General features: G+C 36.2%; 1 protein-coding gene across 1 annotated transcript in view; it reads right to left on the bottom strand.

Annotated features, from left to right (window-relative positions):
- Positions 1 to 23,546, bottom strand: part of SNTG1 (syntrophin gamma 1) — a gene marked incomplete at both ends in the record, with an annotated part of 231,096 nt that overhangs the window by 89,851 nt on the left and 117,699 nt on the right. Inside the window, one exon of the mRNA XM_080938793.1 lies at positions 22,187 to 22,225. Within this exon, the coding sequence (XP_080794919.1) occupies positions 22,187 to 22,225 (39 nt within the window). The remainder of the gene's footprint in view (positions 1 to 22,186; positions 22,226 to 23,546) is intronic.

The following is a 23,546-nucleotide window of genomic DNA, read 5'->3' as shown; positions in this document are numbered from 1 at the left end:
GAAATACAGAGAAAAGTACACCCCCCCCCCATTGCTGTTTGCACTGCGTGCAGACGGACTGCAGATATATGCTGTTCTCCACTGTTCTAGCTGTTCTTCTGATACAGACAAGCTGCCACTTCAGGGATTTGGTCCAAAGATGGGAAGGACTTGATATTCTGAACTTTGAAATGATAAAGTTTAAAAGAGATTAAATTTTGAGCTGATATGAAATATGAGTTTGAGAGATTTAGTATTGTAGATGTATTGTATATTTGTTCCTAATATTATCCATTGAGTTTTAGAGTTTAGAACATGGTAGGTCATACTCTAAAGAAATAGACTAAAATAGCAACCCAGAAACTTAATTGTCTACCATTATATTCATATGAAAATTTAAATTATGAAACTAGAATTTTAAAGTGGAAAACATTGGTTAGCGTGGAGTAGGCTGAGAAAGAACAAGGACAAGAAACATGATGAGGTTAGTTTTTTTCTAAGAATCTGAACTGAGAACATATAGTCTAAAATAGCAAAGTGCCAATAATATCTGAATGAGTACGCTATCACATTTTCCACAATTATACATAGGCCTAGAATAAAACTCAAGAAATCAAAACACTATGAATAGATTGCTTTGTTATCTATATCTTTGTGAGTAAATCACACTCTAGTATTTAAAAACTATGCCACTGGGGGACAAATAGATAAATAGTTCATATATTCTTTATAATCTCTAAGTCTCATGCAATTTCAAAATTGTTCAATAGAAAATTCAATTAAATAGTTGTTCAACAAGACAACATGCCAGTTATTAAAAGCTTATTTTAAAAGCTTGAATATGAGTCTAAATATATAATAGCTGACCAACTAAGGAGCCCAGTGAACACACCAAGATTAGCTTGGCTAAAACATCAGTGAGCCAAGTTAAGTAGCTGTGCAATGTCGATAAGCACTGGTCTCCAGTGAGCTGGTAAGTTTGAATTGGTTAGCAGAATAGAGGATGGTTATTTACCTCAAACTATTTTATACAATTATGAAATGCAACTAGATTCAGTTATACATTCTTAATTACCCCATGCGCATTTAACAGTTTGAAATCTCTTGTATCCTTCCCACCTTCTTAGCTCTGACATCTGTGCTTTCTTGTTTTGAAATGGAACTTGCATGTTGGAGTTATAAGTCTGGTTGGGTAAGCCTGCCAACATCATGGAAAGAAGTCGCTTTTACACAGTTTGTTCACTAGTAGATGGTTGAGGCAGACGGAAGTCTGAATATTCAAAGGACACCTAAGGGTACAGATAGCCCCCTTTGTCATTCTATCTCTCAAAATTGACAGGCTAGACAAAAGCATGGGAACTTGTCAGAAAAAAACAAAACAATAATCCTTAGCCTTACCCTTAGCCCCTACTACATTTGGGTATTTTTATATTAAACCTCTTGAGAACAGTGCTATCCATTCACTCCTATTTTCTCTTGAGAAAGTGTGTCCATGGAGAAGATGAAGAACAGTTAAGGCTCATACAGGACAGAAAATTCACTCTGTGCAATAATCAAGGGACACTGGCTCACAATCTGAAGCATGGTTTTTATAATTGATTCTTCACAACATCACCATTATCCACCCCAGTCTTACCTCTCACATAAATTGGACCGAATTCTGACACTGCCTATGGTTTTCACTTAGTGTCTCTGAATTTCCAGTCCTTAAATGTTCACTGTGGAAGTATATGTGTGACAATGCTTTGTCACAACTTCCTGCCAAGTTCTTACAAACTCTAGGTGATTTTGAAGGATGCATTGGTAGAGGAGTTGGAACTATCCGAGAAGCTGTAAGAAGTCCAACTCCATCTTTGAAGCTGTTTGGACTTAAATTTCCTGTTTTATTTCCTCCCACTTTACTCATTAATAGACAATAAAATAAAGAGCTACAGGGCCTAGTTGTTCAAGAAAATTGATCACTGTATGTACCTTTAGGTTGATTTCTCTCAGACACGATTAATTATCCAGGAAAGTGTCATCCTTCTTTTAGTTCAAAGCCCAATTCTCCATGGTCAGCACAGCCACCTTACCTTGACAGCCAGGGTGAACCAAAGAATTACCAAGTGAAGGAGTTAGCCTCCTACAGGTTTATGGCTACCAGGACGGTATTCCAGATTTAGAAACACATCACAAATTTGATTATTTGCATATTGTGTTGGGTACACAAATTATGGTCCCGTTTCTGACAGCTTCCCTGAGCTTTGAGTACTTTTAATTTAATCTTTGTGTAGGTATGAAAAACAGAAAATAAAACTTTAGCCAAGAAAGCAAGCAGGCTAACTGTAGATATCTCCTTCTCTTCACCCAAAACCAACCCTCCAGCCTTATCCAGAGCTCTGTACCAGACCACTTTCTGTACCACCCCCCTTTTCTTAAAATTTCAGGGTCCAGTCTACCATTAAACAGATCTTCCATCCTAAATAACCTTCCCATAATTGTTGCTTTATTCCGGAACCAAGCTGCAGCAGGCACTCTCTGAAACCCCAGAGGCTGCTTTGACCAGAGAAGCAGAGAGGCTAACTGCAGATCTTTCTGTCTGCCTCATTTCCTGAAGCCTAGCATCTCAGTGTCCTTCCCATCTGTCCTCTACTGTCTCTCTTCACCAATCTCCAGTAGATCATACGTCTACTCTAAACGTCCTCTGCACAACATATCGTTTTGTGCCAGCCTCCAACCTCAAATTTATAGGTATTCCTTGGGAACTTGTACTGGCTTGTTTTGTGTCAACTTGACACAAGCTGGAGTTATCACAGAGAAAGGAGCCTCAGTTGAGGAAATGCCTCCATGAGATCCAGCTGTAAGGCATTTTCTCAACTAGTGATCAAGGGAGGAGGGCCCAGCCCATTGTGGGTGTTGCTGGGCTGGTAGACCTGTGTTCTGTAAGAAAGCAGGCTGAACAAGCCAGGGAAGCAAACCAGTAAGTAACATCTCTCCATGGCCTCTGCATCAGCTCCTGCTTCCTGACCTGCTTGAGTTCCAGTCCTGACTTCCTTTGGTGATAAACAGCATGTGGAAGTGTAAGGTGAGTAAACCCTTCCCTCCCCAACTTGCTTCTTGGTCATGATGTTTGTGCAGGAATAGAGACCCTGACTAAGACAGAACTCAAAGACCACGTTATCTAGACAAGTAGGTAGGAAAACAACAGGTCTTTGCCTGTCCCTTATATGCTTCAATTTAAGACCCTAAGTCTCATCTCCAACTCTGTAACAGACTTTTTACTGTCACATCCCCTTACTCTTTTCCCCAATTCCCAGGGGTCTACATACATCCTGATGGAGCACCCTGCCTTCCACACTCCTACGTATGCTCTCAGATATGCTTCCTCTGAGCCCATCTTCATTTCTTAATGTCAGCTTCAAATACCTAGGAAAATGTTTTAACGTGGGAATCCCAGTGGCCACACCTAGAAGGATCCCAGAAGAACTTAATACCAGGCAACACACAGTTAGCAAGCTTTCCTAAGAACCAGATAAAAAAAACCGAAACCAAGGACCAAAACATACACTCAACAAAGAAAGAAACCAGATATCAGCATGTGTCTTGACAATCTTTCCAAACCCAGATGCCCAGATGCAGTAAAATTATAATTAACAACAGCCAGAAAAGTATGTCTTCGATAGAACCCCACCAAAACCATGAGTATTTCAACAAAGCAGATACATAAGTAAAGACCTTAATTGTCTTAGTAAGATCTAACAGAATTAGATAATTGTCTTGATACATACCACTTACCAAAGTTAAATCAAGGTCAGATAAGCAACGTAAACAGACATATCATCCCTTAAGATTAGAAGTCTCCAAACTCACATAAATCACACCTATGGCACATTTGATAAAGAAACCAGAAATACACAGTGAAAAAGAGACAGCATCTTCAGCAAATGATGCTGATCAAATTGGATGACTGTATATAAAAGAATGCAAATAAATTTATACCTATCACCCTACACAAACCAAAGCTTCGAGTAGACCAGAAACTTCAACATAAAACTAAATATATGGAATCTGATAGATGAGAAATTGGGGAGTATTCTGAAATTCATTGAGGCAGGGAAAAACTTTCTAACAAAACGAAGCACTAATATCAACCATTTATAAGTAGGACCTCAGGAAACAAAACCTGCACGGCAATTGATAATGTCACTTGAACAAATCGGTAACCTATAGAACTGGAAAATATTTTACAAACTAAACAGGGTAATATTAAAAAAAATGTAAAGAAGGCCCCCAAACAAATAACCCAATTAAAAATGGGATACAGATCATGTCAGATAATACTCAAAAAGGGAAAATAAAATGGCTAATAAACTCTTTAAAAAGTATTCATTATCCTTAGCCATCAGGAAAATGCAATTCAAAACTGATTTCATCTTGCACCTGTCAGAATGGCCAATATTAATATAACAAATAGGAGCTCATCCTAGCAAGTATGTGGAGTAAGAGGAACACCCTTCCACTGTTGGTGTTAGTGCAAACCTTTATAGACACTATACATACCAGTGTGGTGGTTCCTTGGGAAGATGGGATTTTATTTTCTTTCAAAATCCAGCCATAGCACTATTGAGCATATATCCAAAGGATGCTTCATTCTCCCATCCTACCATTAAGGCATTTGCTCTACCATCTTCATTTCTGCTCTATTCATGAGAACCAGTAATTTTAAGCAACCTAAATGTCCTCAAAAGAAAAATGAATAAAGAAAATTTAAATAATAGAACATTACATTACTCACCCCCATCAAAAAAAAAAAAAAAAAAAAAGAAAAGAAAAAGAAAGAACAGTCATAAATTTTGTAGGCAAATGGATAGCACTAGATAAAACATTGTCTAGAGTGAGGTATCCCAGATCCTGAAAGACAAATATGGCATGTACTCACTCACATATGGATATTAGTAATTAAGTCAATATTACTCAAACTCTACTCTATAGAACCGTAGAGGTTAAATATAGAGTAAGAGAGTGGAGAGTATCTGTATATCATTTTGGATGAATGGGGCAGGATTTGTTGGGAGAATGAAAGCAAGAGGGAAGATCAGAGGATTTCAAGGAAGAAATTCAGAGAAAATTAGTTAAAAGTAAGGGCCTTTTGAAGGATAATATTGAAACAATGTAGTAGAAGCTCCATATATATATATGAAGGTGAACTAAATGACACTGGCAAATAATGAGGGAGACAGAGCTCAAGCAGACCATCTGTTGTCATCAAGTGAAGCTTCCAGAACCTAGACTGGGTTTAATCTAATTGAGTTGTTGGACAAACGTGTCCCAAAGGAATTCTCAAACTTCTGTTATAGAGACTATATAGGTTGTTTCCCAAAAAACTGAAGATAATGTTGCATTGTTGAAGACAACAGCTACAGAACCCATTGAACATTGAGAAGTTGAGTTAGTGCCTACATAGAGCCTTCAAATCTTTGGTATAGGCAGTTCTCTGATAGAAGAAAAAAAAAAAAGCAAAGGAAAAATAAAGAAAGAAAAACTGAAACAAGAACCCAGTTACAAAGCCTTTGATTTACAATGATGCTCTGACTGTCACATACACTAGGGGAATTAATGGTGGTGACACAAAATTTGTGGGAATAATCAACTGATACCTGGTGTGACTTGGCCCCACTCTATGAGGTAAAACACATAATCATTACTACCTGGGTAAAGAAGAACCTGAACCTAGGTATCACATGGACCAACAATAAAAAAATTCTCTCCTCAAAAAGAAAGGAAAAGAATGAAAGAACAACAACAAAAAAAAAAAAAAAAAAAAAAAAAAAAAAAAAAAAAAAAAAAAAAAAAAAAAAAAAAAAAAAAAACAGACAAGCAAACAAAGAACCAAGACAATGACTCCTAATGACATTCTGTTCTATGTCTAGTTCAGTGGCTAACTCATCCATTATCAGAGAAGCTTCCTTCTCCAGTAGATGGCAGCCAATATAGCATCCCATGAACAGACATGATGCAGATAGTGAGAGACATCAGACTCAGCTGTAAATGGGATGTCTCCATCAATCCCTCCTGTCAGAGATCAGGGGAAGAGGCGACAACATTAGTGGAAGAGACAGAGGACTGGAGGACAGAGGCAAAAGGTCCTCTCAGTCAACATGATCAAAGATAAGATGAACCTACAGAGACTGAGGCAGCATGCACAGAGCCTCAAAGTATTTGTTAAACTACCAGTTTTACATCTTTAGGGGATTGCTGAATGTGTGGATGAATGAGTCTTTGATTCTTGTGCTTTCTCTTGGACATTTCTCTTCCTATTTGCCTTTTCCAACTCCAGATGTGCTAGTTTATTTTTATCTAATTTTATTTTATTATTGAGGAAAAGGAATGATAGGGAATGCATGTTTGTGTGTTTAAAGGTTCAGTGTGCCACAGTTTGCTCCAAGAAGAACCTTGGCATCATTCTTCTTTCTATCTTGTTTGAGACATGGTCTACTGTTTGATGATTGCATGCTAGACTGGCTGGCTTGTAGAATATGGAAATTTATCTACCTCTGTTTCTCTTCTCCCCACAGAACTAATGAAATAAGTTTTGTAATGCTGCCGTTTCCATCTTTACATGGGTCTGCAGTTTCAAATTTAATCCCCATGATTGTTTCAAAAATGCGGTATCTGGTGAGTCATTTTACTAGCCTGGGACCCGAATCTATAATGATCATAAGCGTGCCTTTCTATATGCTCTTGGATCAGAAATCACTTCTGTGTTCCCTGATGTGGAAAAAATGATAAAATATAAGAGGCAGCCTTACCTTCCAGCAAATTTCTCAGTGGCCAATGAAGACAAAACCGTACCTGTTCACAAGGTTACAGCCTAACACCTCTTAAAGGTCAAGTCACCTCACACAGCATGGGGGGCTTCTGCAGACTAGGACTGGACAGTAATTTTTGTAGGGGACAAATTTAGAAGTGAAACAAAAAGGGAAAAACAAATAAACAAACCAAAACAAAACGACAATAAAAATCACCACCAACAACAAAATAATTAAACAGGCAAGCAAAACAAACAAACAAATATCCTGTCAAGTTGCCGCACATTTTGTTTTAACAGTGGGGACACATGAACAGCTACATGCCCCGAGATAGGCAGAAGCACAGAGAATTAAAGGCAGGTCAGTAAGAATAAACGGTGCTAAGCTAACAACGGCAGGGCTCTGGTTGACAAGTGGTGCTTAGACTTACTATAAGGTAGGAAAGGAGTAAAGTCTGCACCCAGGGACGGCTGTGACATGGTGTGGTTTTCTGCACTCCACACTGCATTGCTATATACATGTCAAAGTCTTCCTTTCACGTACACCATGCTCCTCCCAGCCCCGAATTACTATCCCCTTCACTGTGTATCAAGGTGCTTGTGTCTATGTGCGAGACTGCTGTGCCTCTTTTATGCTGCAAATTTTCATTTGCCTTTATTTTAGAATTAGTCTGCCTCTGTTTCTTTCCTATATGTTGTCAAGGACCCACGGAACCCAAGACAAAGTGCAGGAGCTCAGCCATTCTCCTCACACTCTAGTTTTAACTCTGTTTCTCTTCTGTTCAGTTTTAGCAAATTTTCTCTTCTTTTCTCTCATAGTTCAGGTGCCTAGTTTAATGCTGATTGGGTTCAGATGTGCTCCTCTGTTCCTACTCTCGACCATTCTAGGCAGCACATGTGCCACAGCTTCATTCTGCATCTATGGGACTAACCTTACCTCTGTCTAGTTACATGCCAATGTATCTCCTTTGAGTCTGACATCCTTCTTCGGATTTCAAGTTCTAAAATTATTTATATTTCTTTTTATAGTGCCGGCTCACAGCTCTGCTTGACATAGTGTTCCTAATTTTTTTCGTGGAAGGAACTAGTTCACAAGATATAGTTTAAATTGATAAAATGGGACAACTATAAAGCATATGGCACAATTAATATTGCATTATGCATCCTGCCAGTTCCCAACCCTACACTCACCTTTATACCTCAAGTATAACCATACATATAAATATAGTTTAAGAGACATTTGTGAGTTTTCACCTGCTTTGTCCTTCAGTTAATAGCATCTACCATGCTTATCAAAATTAACTGCTGTTGAAAATGGTGGTTCTTACCTTGGTGTGACCCTAACCAAGAAAGTGAAGGATCTGTATGAGAAGAATTTTGAGTTTCTGAAGGAGGATTTTGAAGAAGACCTTGAAAGTGAATAGCTCATTCATGCTCATGAACTAGAAAGATCAACATAGTAAAAACAGCCATCTTGCCTAAAGCAATTTACAGATTCAATGCAATCCCCATCAAAATTCCAACTCAATTCTTCATAGAGTTAGAAAGAACAATTTGCAAATTCATTTGGAATAATAAAAAAAAACCTAGAATAGTAAAAACTATTTTCAACAATAAAAAACCTTCCAGGGGAAATCACCATTCTTAACCTCAAGTTGTATTACAGATCTATTGTGATAAAAACTGCATGGTATTGTTACAGAGACAGGCAGGTAAATCAATGGAATAGAATTGAAGACCCAGAAAGGAACTCACACATCTATGGTCACTTGATCTTTAACAAAGGAGCTGAAAACATTCAAGGGAAAATGGACAGTTTCTTCAATGAATGGTGCTGGTTCAACTAGCAGTCAGTATGCAGAAAAATGCAAATAGATTCTGTCTTATCTCCTTGTACAAAGCTCAAGTCCAAGTGGATCAAAGACCTCCACATAAAACCAAGAACAGTGAAACTAATAGAACAAAAAGTTGGGAAGAGCTTAGAACACATAGGCATGGAGAAAAATTTCCTGAACAGGACACCAATGGCTTATGCACTAAGATCAAGAATTGACAAATGGGACCTCATGAAATTGCAAAGCTTCTGTAAGGCAAAGGACACTGTCAAAAGGACAAATTGGCAACCAACAGACTGGGAAAGGATCTTTACCAATCCCATATCTGATAGAGGGCTAATATCCAATATATACAAAGAACTCAAGAAGTTAAGTCTCTAGAGAATCAAATACAAAGAATTCTCAGCTGAGGAACATGGAATGGCTGAGAAGTATCCCCCCAAAAATGCTCCACATCCCTAGTCATCATGAAAATGTAAATCAAAACAACCCTGAGATTCCACCTCACACCAGTCAGAATGGCTAAGATCAAAAACTCAGGTGGCAGCAGATGTTGGTGAGGACTTTTAAGAATCATAACATCGTGTTTCCTGATGGTCTTAGGAGACCCCTGGGAAAAGGTCATTTGAGCCCACGGGGATTGTGATCCACAGGTGGAGAACTACTGTGAAAGAAAATCCATAGTCATTGTTGAAAACTAAGAAATATGTACATGGTATTTGTCTCATACTCACACAGAGTGATTCTTCACATCCCTAAGTATACAATGCTGGGAAGGTTTTCTATATATTGAAAAGGTAAGTGTGGTTTGCTGTGCTTCAGAATGGGAGCTGGTGCTCTGAAACACCAAGACATGCTTGCAGGTTTTGGCTTTGAGATGGGCATCTCCTCCTCCTCTAGGGTAAATAGAGTTTGATTTGTTTATTGGTGATCTCATGTAAGTGATATTGCCTGTGTATTGAACCACTCATTGAAATACCAAAGGACACTTAGGACTTCAGTATAACGTAGTACGTGGAGGAAGCCAACACAGAGAGGAGTGGTAGTGTTCTTACCCCTTCTGCAATAACTACATCGCCCCACAAACAAATCCTTACCACTTGTCCATCCTTTGGTGCTCACTTCCTCTCTACTGTGCTTCTTCCTCCCTGAGCTTCCCTTAAAACACAGCCATATTGAAATGATTGTCCAACTATTAACTTTGCAGTTGCATTAAGAGAACAAATGGAAGAAAAAATTGAAATATTCCATATAGAACCAAAACCTACGGGAAAAAGTCAGATTTAGTAATGAGAGCAAGACATGATGAGCTGGACTTGAATGTCAAATATTTAGCAATGTTATGAGAGTAAAAGTTCTTAGAGGCAACTAAAATGCTACTCTAGTGGACACTCTTAGAACAACAGCCATATGGTAAATACTGGGGATGTTTTTATGGTCTAGACAAAAATCTAAAACAGCTACAACCTTCATGTAAGCCAGAGTTTACTCCACAACATAGCACTAGCTTTTTTTCAGGCCTATGGAACAGAAAGTGAGGCAGGTACAAAAGAAAACCTTTGTTGATGACCTTTCTCACGGAGGCCATGGTGGTATAAAATTGCTAAGTAGTTACACTTGGATTTTTTGTGATGGATAAAGACATATAAAATAAACAACAGCAAAGGCTCGCATGGATGTTCAGGGAAGGGAACAATTATACATTTTTATTAGGAGGGTAATTGATGCAACTACTTTAGGAATTAGTCTTGAGGCCTCTCACAAAGTAAAAGCAGCATAACCATGTGGTCCAGCTATATACCAGTGGTCTATATACAAAAGGGCTGTACCCCACTACAGGATGGTCATTACAGCTCCATCACAATAGCTAGGAAATACACATCCATCAATTAATGAATGTATACTTAAAATTAATTTTATTCTTTTCCAAAGAAAAAAGAAGTTATAAAACAGAGGAGAAGAAACAGCTGGAAAATGTGCTAAGTGAGTTTACCCCAAACACCCCCTCTCCCACATGCAGACCATAGCTTAGCATTCTTATCTGTGTGTTTAACTTGGAACACCAAGTACACATGTCATAAGGGGGAACATGCAGGAGAGTCTACATTTTTCTGTTAGTGTCTCCACATGTTGGGTTCCTTATTTGACACTCAGTTATCACTGCGTAGCTGCCCATTGTACAGCTGATGCTAGGAACTCGACTTTATGTCAGTCTAAAAAAGCTTCAATCAATAAGTTCTTCAAAGAGAAAAAGTTAACTAACAAAGAGGGTATCTGTAAATGTATATACATTGTATATATATACATTGTTCAAACTGAATGATGTCAATTACAAAATATAGTGATAGTAAGAACAATGGACTATAACTTGCTGATTTTTATAAAATCAGGAGCTACACATTTTATTTAAATTATTTTTAAAATTCTGAGCACACATAAAGGAGCCTTACCTTACAAAATCATACTTTAAACATATTAAAACTTTACCTTTTCCAGCTCATAATTCAAAAAACATAAACTTTTAAAGCATGTAAACCGGGCATAAATAAATATTACCGACCAGATAGCTCAAGGCTTTCTTTCTCTCATGAAATCATTCGGTTTACAACTAAATTATCTCAGTGGAAGATATAAAAACTAGCCATAAATCTACAGCATCCAAATCAAGATTAAATGAAGTAAAAGCTTAAAATCGTAGACATTGTTGGCATGATGCTCAGGTTCACCTTGAGCCATTCCCTGGCACAGTGACTCAGCCATTGTATAACTCGTTATCTGGGGTCAGAGGAAAATGCAGAAAGTGTATAAAATTGCAGTCCAGTTGTGGGCTTCCCCAGTAACTAATTTCACTGTCACTGGATTTGGGTCTCAATGGATTCTGGTAGCCTGGATCTTATGCTAGGAGTGTTAAAGACAAGGCAGATGACAAAGCGTATGGTAATTGCAGAGAAACTGTAAAATGGAACCTCAGATGAGCAAGAATTTGCAAGCAGAGGGACCAGACCGCTGGTGCTCCTTTAGCATTCTGCATTCTGGTGGTCCTTGTTGTGGTTCATACGTATTACAGCTGGGTAGGACATCTGATTGCCTCCTTCTTTGGAAGCTTCGGAAAGGGGGGCAAGAGATCCTTAATTTGAAAGTGACCTGAGTCTTTCTTTCCTTGGGACTGGCTTTTATGGTAGTGTAGAGTGCTGTGCTATGTTTTATCCCTTTTGTATATTGTCCACGTTAACATTATCATATGAGACAACACAGAAAGTAGGGACAAGGTGGATTATTCCAATATGTTGAGGGTTTCTTCCACAGTACTTCAGTGTTTAGAGGTAGGGCCTCTGAAATTGGGATGGATCATGATAATTCTCCCATTGTCACAGCATTGATCCAATAACAGATTCAAAGCTGAGTAGGTTATTAGTAGGTTGTTGTGGAAACTGCAGAAAGTAGGTCATGTTTAAGAATAAGGTCACTTTAGACATGTTCTTAGGGGATACAGCTCTTGTTCTACTCAAGGAATACAGCAACAAACTGATCCCTAATTATATTCAAATACACTCATAGACCAGTGTCTTACTGCTGAAGCTAGTATCAGAGAAGATTCTTCCTGCAGAATACATTTCCATTATGCAAACATCTTCAGTAACTATTATTCAGTGGATGGTATGAATTGTAATTCTATGATTGAACATAGCAGCAGTGAACATGAGTGAGAATTTATCTATGTATATGTAATAGGCTACGTAATCTTCTGGGCCTATTGCCAGTAGTGTTATATCTGGATCCTATGGTAGATCTACTTCTAACTTTTTGAGGTATTGGCAAACATATCCATAGTGGATACACCAGGTTTCACTAGTTTATCACCTGAGATAAAACAGCTTAAAGACATTTATGATTAGTAATCCAACCCTCTGGATGATACTAGAAGAAATATTTCAATCTGGAGAGAATAACAAACATACCTTAGAAATGACAGAGAGTTAAATTTAAATGCCCTACTCTCACCAATGGGTCATCCAGAGAAAAACTGAATAGAAAACCTCTACTGTTAAATAACATCATTTATCAAATGTTCCAAGCAGATGTTTACAGAATATTACACCCAACACTAAAGGAATGCATCATCTTCTCATCAGCCAAGGGAACTTTCTCCAACATATATATTGTAGTGCTACTCAAAGCAAAACCCAACAAATACAGGAGAATTAAAGCATACACTATGTTCTATCTGACCATCATGAGATAAAGTTAGGTCACCAGAATAAAGAGGTAAACTCATGGAAACAAACACAACACACTATTTAATGGTAGTTGGGTTAAGGGAGAAACCAAGATAGAAATTACAAAAAGACTAGAATTAAATGACAATGAAACCATAACAAACCAAAATGGGACACAAGAAAGTAACCCCAAGAGAAAAATGAATAACACTAAGAATATTTAGTGTGCACATCATAAGGAAATGGTGACTTATTAGACTGTCGATCTGTTGATTAGTCTGACTAGATTAACCAATATATATACAAATTAAAGCATTGTTTAACTCTTGGTAAAATATGTGTGGATTCGATGTACCCATCTCAGATGAAATGATTTCAAAAATTAGCTTCTGTGTCTGGTGGCAACAGTCACATTCTGCAATGGTTTTAGATGTTATTCCGATTGACTGAGGCCACTAGAGAAACCTTGTAGAAGGAAATGTCCCTGTGGGCCTGAATCAGTTTTTCCAAGGCTAAACACAGATTAATTGCTGCCCATGCTCTCAGCTAGGCTTCTTCCTCTGCACAAACTTATAAATGCCTCAGTGGAAACTTTAGTGTTATTATTTTCTCTACATGGAATGGCTGCAGTGAATTAACTGTCAAAATAAGTTAATACCTAAGAAATCAATTTTGGTATTTCTTCACCAGCTCTCTCTTCTTTGAAACTGTCTGTAAGTCATCATAATATTTCAATATCATTAACTGCTATGTCATCTTTTGTAGAGAAAAATACCTAATTGCTCTAAGTGTCTTAAAATACACAATTAGCAAGTGGTAGAGTACTTTACTAAGTAAATATTGACAAAATATTTTATGCATATTCAGTATCCATAATATACTGATAATTTTTCACATGACAAAACTTCTTATTTTATATATTACTGGAAAATCAAATAGATTACTTTTTGGAAATGTTTCTGCTATTTAAAACAAACACATATTAAGCAAATCCTTTTTAGTCCTACTACTAAAATTGCCTGTTATTCAAACTCTGATTAAAATTCACTCATGCATCAGTTGGTAGGATTATGTAATTAAAAGGCAAATTTCATTATTGTTCATTAGATAGTTAAACACAACCACAAATGTTATCATGGCATAGACTGTCAATTTGTCAAAATGTATTTGAGTCTTGATGAATTTATTCCTTTACTAGTTATCTGATTTCACTTGGGAGAATAAAATAAAAACTAACAAACCAAGAAAATTCCATTTGGTGAAAGAAATTAAGAAACAGCAGGCTTCCCTTGCTATAGAAATGTCTAGATAATCCTCTTTTAGAAGAAATTAATCTCACCAGTTTCAAGAATATAAAACACTGATTCTCTACATCCTGAATATACATGATAACTTAGAAATAGTATAATTAAGTGTTGAAACTTTCCCAAATGTCAGAAGTTTAAGTTGCAAAACCATGTATTCTAGGTAGCTTTCTTTTTTGCATAAGAAATTATATTTAACAAGACATGTATATTATCTGGATTTCTATTAGTTAACAACAACGACATAAATCCTTATTGAAATAATTTGTACAAAGTGTAAAAAGAAAGTAAAATTTATAAGTCTGTTCTTCACAGACCCCAGCTACCACCTATATTTTTCCTCCTAGAGTTAATCATCACATAAAAGTTCTCATAAAATTTAAAAGGTAATGTCTCCAAATACACAAAATAGCCAGTTTAGTGAATAATTATGCAAATCTGTGCTTATTTTAACTTATAACTTGTATTTTTGTACATGCAGTCACACTGAGCTACTATGCCAGTCCCTGGGTTACATGCTGATTCCTTTAAGTATGCTGGCACACCTACATCCATGGCATGATATGTCCCTGGGTCACATGACATGGTATGCCAGTCCCTGGGTTACATGCTGATTCCTTTAAGTATGCTGGCACACCTACATCCATGGTATGGCTAAAAATGGTATGACTGCAACATGTATGTATCATTAACTGGTGGGACAGTTATGCTGCATTCAATTTTATTCTGCACAGAATTTCTGTTGGCAGGAGTCATTTAGCACAAAGACCAGTTATGTATTTGGTATGTATAAATATGCTCATTGTAACTAGTAAGATCTTAATGCACACTATCAAACCTTTAAAAAAAACCAAGCACTGACAAAAAAATGTATTTGTATACTTTTATGCAAAAATGCTTAAAATTTGTACATTTATCTTTGTTTTTTAAAATAAAGTTGTTTAAAAAAAAGAATGTATAGTTTAAAACTTGACACCTAATATAAAAAGTACTTTCTAAGATTATATAATGGAAAACTTAGTCACATATATTTCTGAACATGTGTCCAAGTTAAACTAATACTTAGATATACATTTTATAGGTATGTAAGTCAATCCTTATTATTGAGTTGGTAATACAGTGGCTTTACAATACCAATAGTCAGTAATAACTAATGTATGCTCAAATACAGTTACCTCATATTTTCCCTCGCTTTGGTCTCTCTTGTATCACCCCAGCACAGTGAAATCATATATAATTTATTTCACAGTATTCTTAGGATTCTTAAATTATTTGAACTTGCTGCCTACTATAACACTCTAAGCATTGCAGGTATTTGGTCAAGAAAGACATCTTTAATTTGCAAAAGACATCCCTTACTGTTGATCCACATTAAAAAATAAAATAATCCCAAACAGAAGGAACTGTGGACCATCTATATGCTGCCTTTCATATCTTATTCTGAATGGCTTGTATTCTGACTGTACCAATCACACAGAAGTTCTTGGCATCGATGCCAGAAAACCAAAAGCAATACTGTCATAAACGTAGTCTTCCTTTGTATCATTACAGTTAGATTTTAAAAATTATAGTTCTACTCTCATTTCTAATTTATAAAGGGTTTTTTCCCTTGTTTTGTATACCTAAAGAGCAGCCTTAATAACTGCCTATTATATTTTTCTCTTCTAAAATTCCTAAGCATTTAGCCTTCCTGTGAACTAAATTCTGAGCCAGATTCACTGCTTTCTGTTCTGAACAACACCTGCTGCAGGATAGCCACAGCTTGATAAGTAAGTTCTGTCAGATAAACAATGCATGCATACATCCAACTGTAGGCATTGTGTAGCTGCCTAAGACTTCTCCATGTCTGTACTTCTCTGACAGTTGGAGGACCTGCTCTCTTCACCTTCCTTCCAATTAGGTTATACATTCCGTTTTCACAGTTGAGAGAATATACAGATAAGTCAGGTTCACATAACCAGACATAAGGAATGGCTATGTTGAATGTCATAAGCATGGCAAAAAATCCTTCCAATTTCTGTTCCTAATGCTCCCATCTTTTATTTGATATGCAGGACTGACAATCAATCATTGTTTTCTAATATAGACAGCCCTATATTACAGGATTTATGATAAGTGACGGAAAGAAATCATGAATCCCCTATTATTAGTTGAGGTTCAATGCCCTCTAATGAGAAACTCAAGGAGTTTGAGAAATTGTGTATTTAACAACTTATGGGAATTAATACATTAATCAATATGTTTACTAAGGCTATGGACATGTTATGTTAACTCTTTCCATGAGTTAAAAATATATGTTCATTGTAGCTAAAAGATCTTGTGCTATCAAGGTTCTCAATACATTTCACAATGCCAAAAAGGCATATAACAGAGCATAACAATAGCAGAAGACATCAGGATATAAAGTAAATTACAATAGTTTAGAAAACTATAAGGATGACTCAGCAGTAAAAAGAAATTAATCACTTCTGTGCTCTATCTCTGGACCATACCTATATCTCCAATCCAGGATCTGCCACCCATTCTCCAGGGCCACAACTTTGCCTGCATCTCTAAGGGCCTGATGCTATATGAAATAACCAAGTGAGATCCTCATCCCCAGATATCCTGACCACTGTGCTGGCAAGGACAGAAGCTTTGAGGTCTGGCCTGTTTTCTTTGAACTTCTATATCTGGTCCTCATTTCTACCTGCAATTCTGGAAGCCTGAAGTAACTAGGACCACCAGCTCTCTGCCTGCATCCCTGGAAGCCAGCTGCCACTCTGGACAACCAGCTCTACCTGCAATCCCAGATGCCTGCTGTCTTTGGGAACTACCACCTCTACCTGCAGACCCAGAGTCCTGCTGACATCATAGACTATCAGGCCAGGGATAACCAGATGGCTAAAAGACACCCAGCATAAGAATACAATCAAGAAAAGTCAGGGCAATATGCCACAACCAAAATCAGCTATCCAACCCCAGCAACCCCTGACCTTTGTAACATACCTAAAGGGAAAGAAAATAACCTTATATCTGATAGAAGCCTTTAAAGAGGAGCCAAATAAATCCCTGACAAAAATACAGAAAAATACAAGCAAACAGGCCTTTAAAGACAACACAAACAAATACAAAGAATAATACAACAAACAAAAAATAATACAATGAAAAATACAAACAAACAGGAGAAGGAAATGAATAAAACAGCTCAAGAACTGAAAAAAAGGAAGCAATAAAGAAAACACTAACTGAGGCAATCCTGGAGATAGAAGATACAATAAATGAATAATTTCACGCATTCGCACTACTACAACGATGACGATGACAACAATGATCAACATCAAAATGACAGGAACTATATAGGTCATTAATATCTTTCAACATCAATATATGCAATTCACTAAAACGAAACAATAGGCTAACATAGTGAATATATAAAACATATCCATCATCCAAATGCATGCAGTATATACACCTCAGCAACATACATAAGCAGTACTGCAGAGGAAAATTTTGGAAAAACATTATCTAAGCAAGCAGATCCATGAAACCAGCTGGAGTAGCCATTCTAATATCTAATAAAATAGACTTTCAAATAAAAATGACCAAAAGTGATGTGAAAAGAAACTTCCTATTCCTCAAAAGGAAAATCCTCCAAGGTGACATCTCAATTCTGAACAGCTATGCCCTAAATGCAAAGGCATACCTATTTATAAAAGAAACATTACTAAAGCGTAAACCACATATCAAACACTACACATGAACACATGGATAGTGGGAAACATCAACACTCCACTTTTACCAATGAACATGTCACTGAAACAGAAACTAAAGTAAAAAATAATGAAACCAACAGACATTATGAATCAAAAGAACCTATCATACATCCCCAGAACATTTAACTATATATATTTTTCAGCACCTCATGAAACCTCCAAAACTGAACATATACACAGTCACAAATTATGTCTGAACACAGACAAGTAGACTGAAATAACCCCTTGCATTTTATCATATCACTATTGGTTAAAGATGGACCTCAACAACAGAAATAGCAGAACGTCTATGAACTCATGGAAACTGAACAAGTCTCTATTCAGTGGCCACTGGGTCAAAGAAGAAATCAAGAAAGAAATTAAAGACTTTCTAGAATTCCACAACATACTCTAATGTATGGAACACAACATAAGCAGCACTAAGAGGAAAATTCATAGCACTAAGTGACTTCATGAAGATATGACTGAGTTCTCATACCAGCAACTTAACAGCAGACCTGAAACTATAGAACAAAATGGAAACACACCCAAGAGGAGTAGACAACAGGAAAAAAAATCAAACTTGGGGCTGAAATCAATCAATTAGAAACAAGGATAACAATACAAAGAATGAAGAAAGCTAAGACCTTGTTCTTGATAAAACCAGAAAGATGGTCAAACCCTTACCCAAACTAACTAAAATCCAGGGTGACAATATCCAAATTAACAGAATCAGAAATGAAAAACATGGCACAACATACACTGAGGAAGTCAAGGGATCATTGCAATGAGTAAGATCTGTTTTTTTTTTTTTTTTTACATTCTTTTCAAGAACATTTATTTATTTACTTATTTATTGTCAGTGCTTGGCTTTTCTTTTTCAAAGGTTTGATAGTGTTCATTTAGGTCTTACTAGTTACAATGAGCATAAAGTACATGTAAAACAGGATGTAACCCGGAATTAGTCAAAGTTTTCTTGGTGTGTAAGAAAATGTTTTTTCTTAATGTTTTTTTTCTTTTTTTTTCTTTTTCTTGAACTTCACACAGTCTGTGAATAGTTTCTGGGGTATTCAGAGCTTTCTGGGGTTAGTATCCCATTATCAGTGACTGCATATTATGTCTGTTCTTTTGCGACTGGTTTATCTCACTCAGGACGATATTCTCTAGATGCTTCTATTTTCTTAAGACTGGCTATTATAAATAGAGCTGCTATGAACATTGTGGTGCATGCATCTTTGTTGTATACTGGAGTGTCTCTGGGGTATATGCCCAGAAGTGGAATAACTGGATCTTCAGGTAGTACTATGTCCAATTTTCTGAGGAACCGCCAGACTGATTTTCAGAGTGGTTGTATCAGTTTACAACCCCACCAACAGTGGAGAAGTGTTCCTCTTTATCCACATCCTCGCCAGCATCTGCTGTCATCTGAGTTTTGGATCTTGGCCAATCTGACTGGTGTAAAGTGAAATCTCAGGGTTGTTTTGATTTGCATTTCCCTGATGGCTAAGGATGTCAAGCACTTCCTTAGATGTTTCTCAGCCATTCGATATTCCTCTATTGAGAACTTTTTGTTTAGCTCTGTACCCCATTTTTTAATAGGGTTGTTTGATTCTCTGGTGTCTAGCTTTTTGAGTTCTTTGTATACCTTGGAAATTAGACTTCTATCTGATGTGGAGTTGGTAAAGATCTTTTCCCACTCTGTTGGCTGCTGTTTTGTTTTCTTGATAGTGTCCTTAGCCTTACAGAAACTTTGCAATCTCATTAAGTCCCATTTGTCAATCTTTGACCTTAGAGCACAAGGGCACACTATCAAACCTTAAAAAAAAAAGAAAAAAGCACTGACAAAATGTATTCGTATACTTTTATGCAAAAATGATTAAAATTTGTACATTTATCTTTGTTTTTTAAAATTAAGTTGTTAAAAAATAAAACTAAATAAATAAATAAATAAAACAAAAGTAGTAAGGAAGAGCAGCTTAGGGTAATATAAAAAAAAAGAAACACAAAATTGGAAAAATCTAAATGAGATAGGTGATATTTTAGACAGATTCAACTCACCAGTCTTAAATTAATAACAGCTGAACAAATCTATGGATAAGTAAGTAGTCACTAAATGTCTTCCAACCAAGAAAAACCCAGGAACAGGTGGTTTTAGCATAGAATTCTACCAGACTCACGTAATTAATATCAATACTTCTCAAACTGTTCTACAAATTAGAAGAAAGATTGCTACAAATTTTATGAGTCACCCTGATGCATAAACCACACAAAGATTTGACAATAAAGAGAATTTCAGACCAATTTCCCTTATGAACATTGATGGAAATGTATTCAAAAAAATACCAACTTAATCTAAGAATACATCAAAAAACATCATCCACCAGGATCAAATCAGCTTCAACCCAGGACCGTAGGTGTGTTCAACATAATAAAATGATCATATAAACAAAATAAATTATATAGACAAACTAAGAAATCCCACATGGCCATCTCACTAGATGCTAAAAATTTTTTTTGACAAAATAATAGCATTTTATTTTAAAAGTCGTGGAGAGATCAGGGATACAAGGCACAAACCTAAACATATAAAGACCATATACAAACAGCAAGCCAATAGACAATATTAAATTAAATGGAAATAAATTTAAAGCAATTCTACTAAAATTAGGGACAAGGTAGGGATGTCTACTCTCTCAGTATTTCTTCAATATAGTCCTTGAAATTTTAACTCCACTAATAAGACAACTAATGAGATCCAGCATATATAAATTGGAAAAGAAGCCAAATATATTACTATTCACAAATGGTATGATCATATACATAAATGACCCCAAAATTTCTACCAGGGAATGGCAAGAGCTAATAAGAGGTGAGAACTCTGCAGTTTCAGCAACGTGGCTGGATAAAAAAATAACTCAAAGAAATCAGTATCCCTCCTTTATTACACATTAAATGAGTGGAGAAAGAAATCAGCAAAACAATACCCTTCATACAATAACCTCATATAATATAAAACACTTTAGTGTGACCATAACCAAGAAAGAGAAAGACCAGTATGACAAAAACTTCAAATTCTAAAGAAAGAAACTGAAGAAGATATCAGAAGATGAAAAGACCATCTATGCTCCTTTATCAGGAGGATTAACATGGTTAAAAATGGCCATCTTACCACAAGCAATTTATAGACCCAACACAATAATCTCTAGTAAAAATGATACTATTAGTCATAGAAAAATGCATATTTAAGAATTTAGAAATTGTAACAATAGTAAGGGCATATATTGAAGATATAAATTTATTATTTAATGTTCAAAATATGTTAAAATAATTGACTTTGTATACAGGTGTTGCAGGGAAGAAAACTAGATCTTTTCAAGTTTTGCAATTAAAATATAGCATGTTAAATATAACATGTTAAAAGGAATGCATGCTTAGATGAGGACTGACAGCCCTAAATCAAAATTGATATTAGGAGCTACAAGCTTGTTAACCTTCTGTATGAATCAGACATTAATTTTATCCTATTCATTAAGTTAAACTCATTTAGAATACTGTCAACATACTAGGCACTGACATCAATTTAAAGGATGTCTTCAAAAATTAAGATAGGGAAGAGGGATTCTTGGAGGTTGGGGTGGGTGTGTGGGGGTGGAAAGGGTGGGGGAGAGCATCCTCTCAGAGTCAAAGGAGGGAGGGGTAAAGAGCTCTGGGAGGAGGAACTGAGGAGAGAAGGTGGGGCAAAATTGGGAATACAAATGAATAAAATGGTTTTCTTTTTTAAAGACCCCGATAAGCGAACACAGAAAGAAAATAAACATGCTAGCTTCATAAACAAAATAAAACTAAATTAAGATATACTAGACCCTGGTAAGAGGGTTCAGCAGCTAAGAGCACTCATTCTTCCAAAGGTGCAGGGATCAGTTCCAAGCACCCATGTGGCACACACACCCATCAGAAAAGCTAGCTCTAAGACATTGCCTGCCTCTTCTCGTAGGTACATCATGCACAAGTACATATGCAGCTAAAACACAAAAGAATATTCTTTAATTTAAGATATACTAATGTTATCTTGTAGAAATACAATGCCTAGATCCTCAGCACCATGGGAAGTTCAATGTGATTATGTTGGCAGAAGTGGGTTTTGTCTTAAATCTCATATCTTTGAAACCCACTTTTCATGTGCTTGGTGAATATACTAATTGTTCTCTGAAGATAGACTATAGTACCACCTACATTTATATAATAATGAGATGGCACCAAGATTACCTTCTAGAACCGACACATTCAAACAAAAGCATAGTTCAGTGTTGCAAGCATTACTTGATCTTACCTGCTGGTGCACAGGGAAATTTCTGTTGATTTTTTTGATCTGCAATGATAAATTAATTGATATCAGTGGAAATTAAAATAAAAATGGAAAATGTCCCTGAATATTTCTGATGATCTATTTCTAAGAGTTATTTATTTTACATGAGCCAGATGGGTTTATGCATGCCTTTAAATCTAGCATTTGTGAGGCAGAGACAGATTGATTTTTGTAGTTAAGGGCAGCTGCTTTGGACAGGAGCTCCAGGGCAGCCAAACTACATAATGAGTACCTCTCACAAAAACATGACTGGGAGTGTGTTATGTTATACTAAAAGGTACCTCACAATTCTAAACTCATTGCATATAAACCCATTCTAATTGGTGGTCATACCATCAAATATAAAGATTTTACATTTTTGGATTATTTTCATCTATAGGAAATCAGCATTAATTTCATGTGATATAAATAATTATCTGCCAAAAATCTTAGAAGAAGCAGGCTCACTATTTGAATTCATACTATGATATCATTGAACAGTCAATTTACCTTAATATTCATAACAAGAGAGGAGACAGAAAAGTCAAACATTGAAGTATAATATATATGTATTTTCAGTCAGAATCCAAACTGAATAAATTTTATTTTAAGAAAATATAATTCATTACATTACATCAGAACCTACACCATCCAGGAGCATCTCCTCTGAAGTGAAAACAATTGAGTGGAGGCCAACACTCCTAGATGATCAGCAGGCTCAGCAGTACGCTAGCCAATGAGACCCATATTCTCCATCAACTCCAGGAGACATCGTCACAGCAGCTCCATATGGTGCAAGGTTTGTCAAACTATATAATACACAGACTCATTCTTTGACAAATTGTGATATTGACATGATTTTCCTTTTTAGACATCCTGGAATAATCTGGTAAATATGAACACACAATTAGATGCCTCAGAGAACATAGTTTTAAAAATCACTAAACTGTCCCCTACCAGTCCAAACTGACTTTCTAGTTGCATATCCTATAAATGTGAAACTGAAAGAAAATTTGCAGATGAATATATTTTGAGCAAGTTTGGAGAAGGTTTAAACAGAGGCCATCTTCTTCCTCCACTGCAATGACAATGCTATGTTCTGGCTGGCCTTACCCCACTCAATTTCTTCCACAACAATGATTACAATTTGGAAACATAGACGGGAATCACATGTTAATTAGCCAGATCTCGCTGAGCACTAATAAAACCACACCTTTACTTTTTTACATTTTTCCCTTTCAATTTTAATTGTAGAAATAGATGAATATTTTATATGGAGCTTTTTTATTTACTGTTAAAAGTACACTATCAAGATTCAAAACTTGACTTTTTAAATTTGAAAAAT

The sequence above is a fragment of the Micromys minutus genome, assembly GCF_963924665.1.
Source record: "Micromys minutus genome assembly, chromosome: 26".
In the NCBI taxonomy this organism is placed as follows: Eukaryota; Metazoa; Chordata; class Mammalia; order Rodentia; family Muridae; genus Micromys; species Micromys minutus.
Note: the sequence above shows the minus strand (reverse complement) of the source record. Positions and strands in the feature narration are given on the sequence as shown.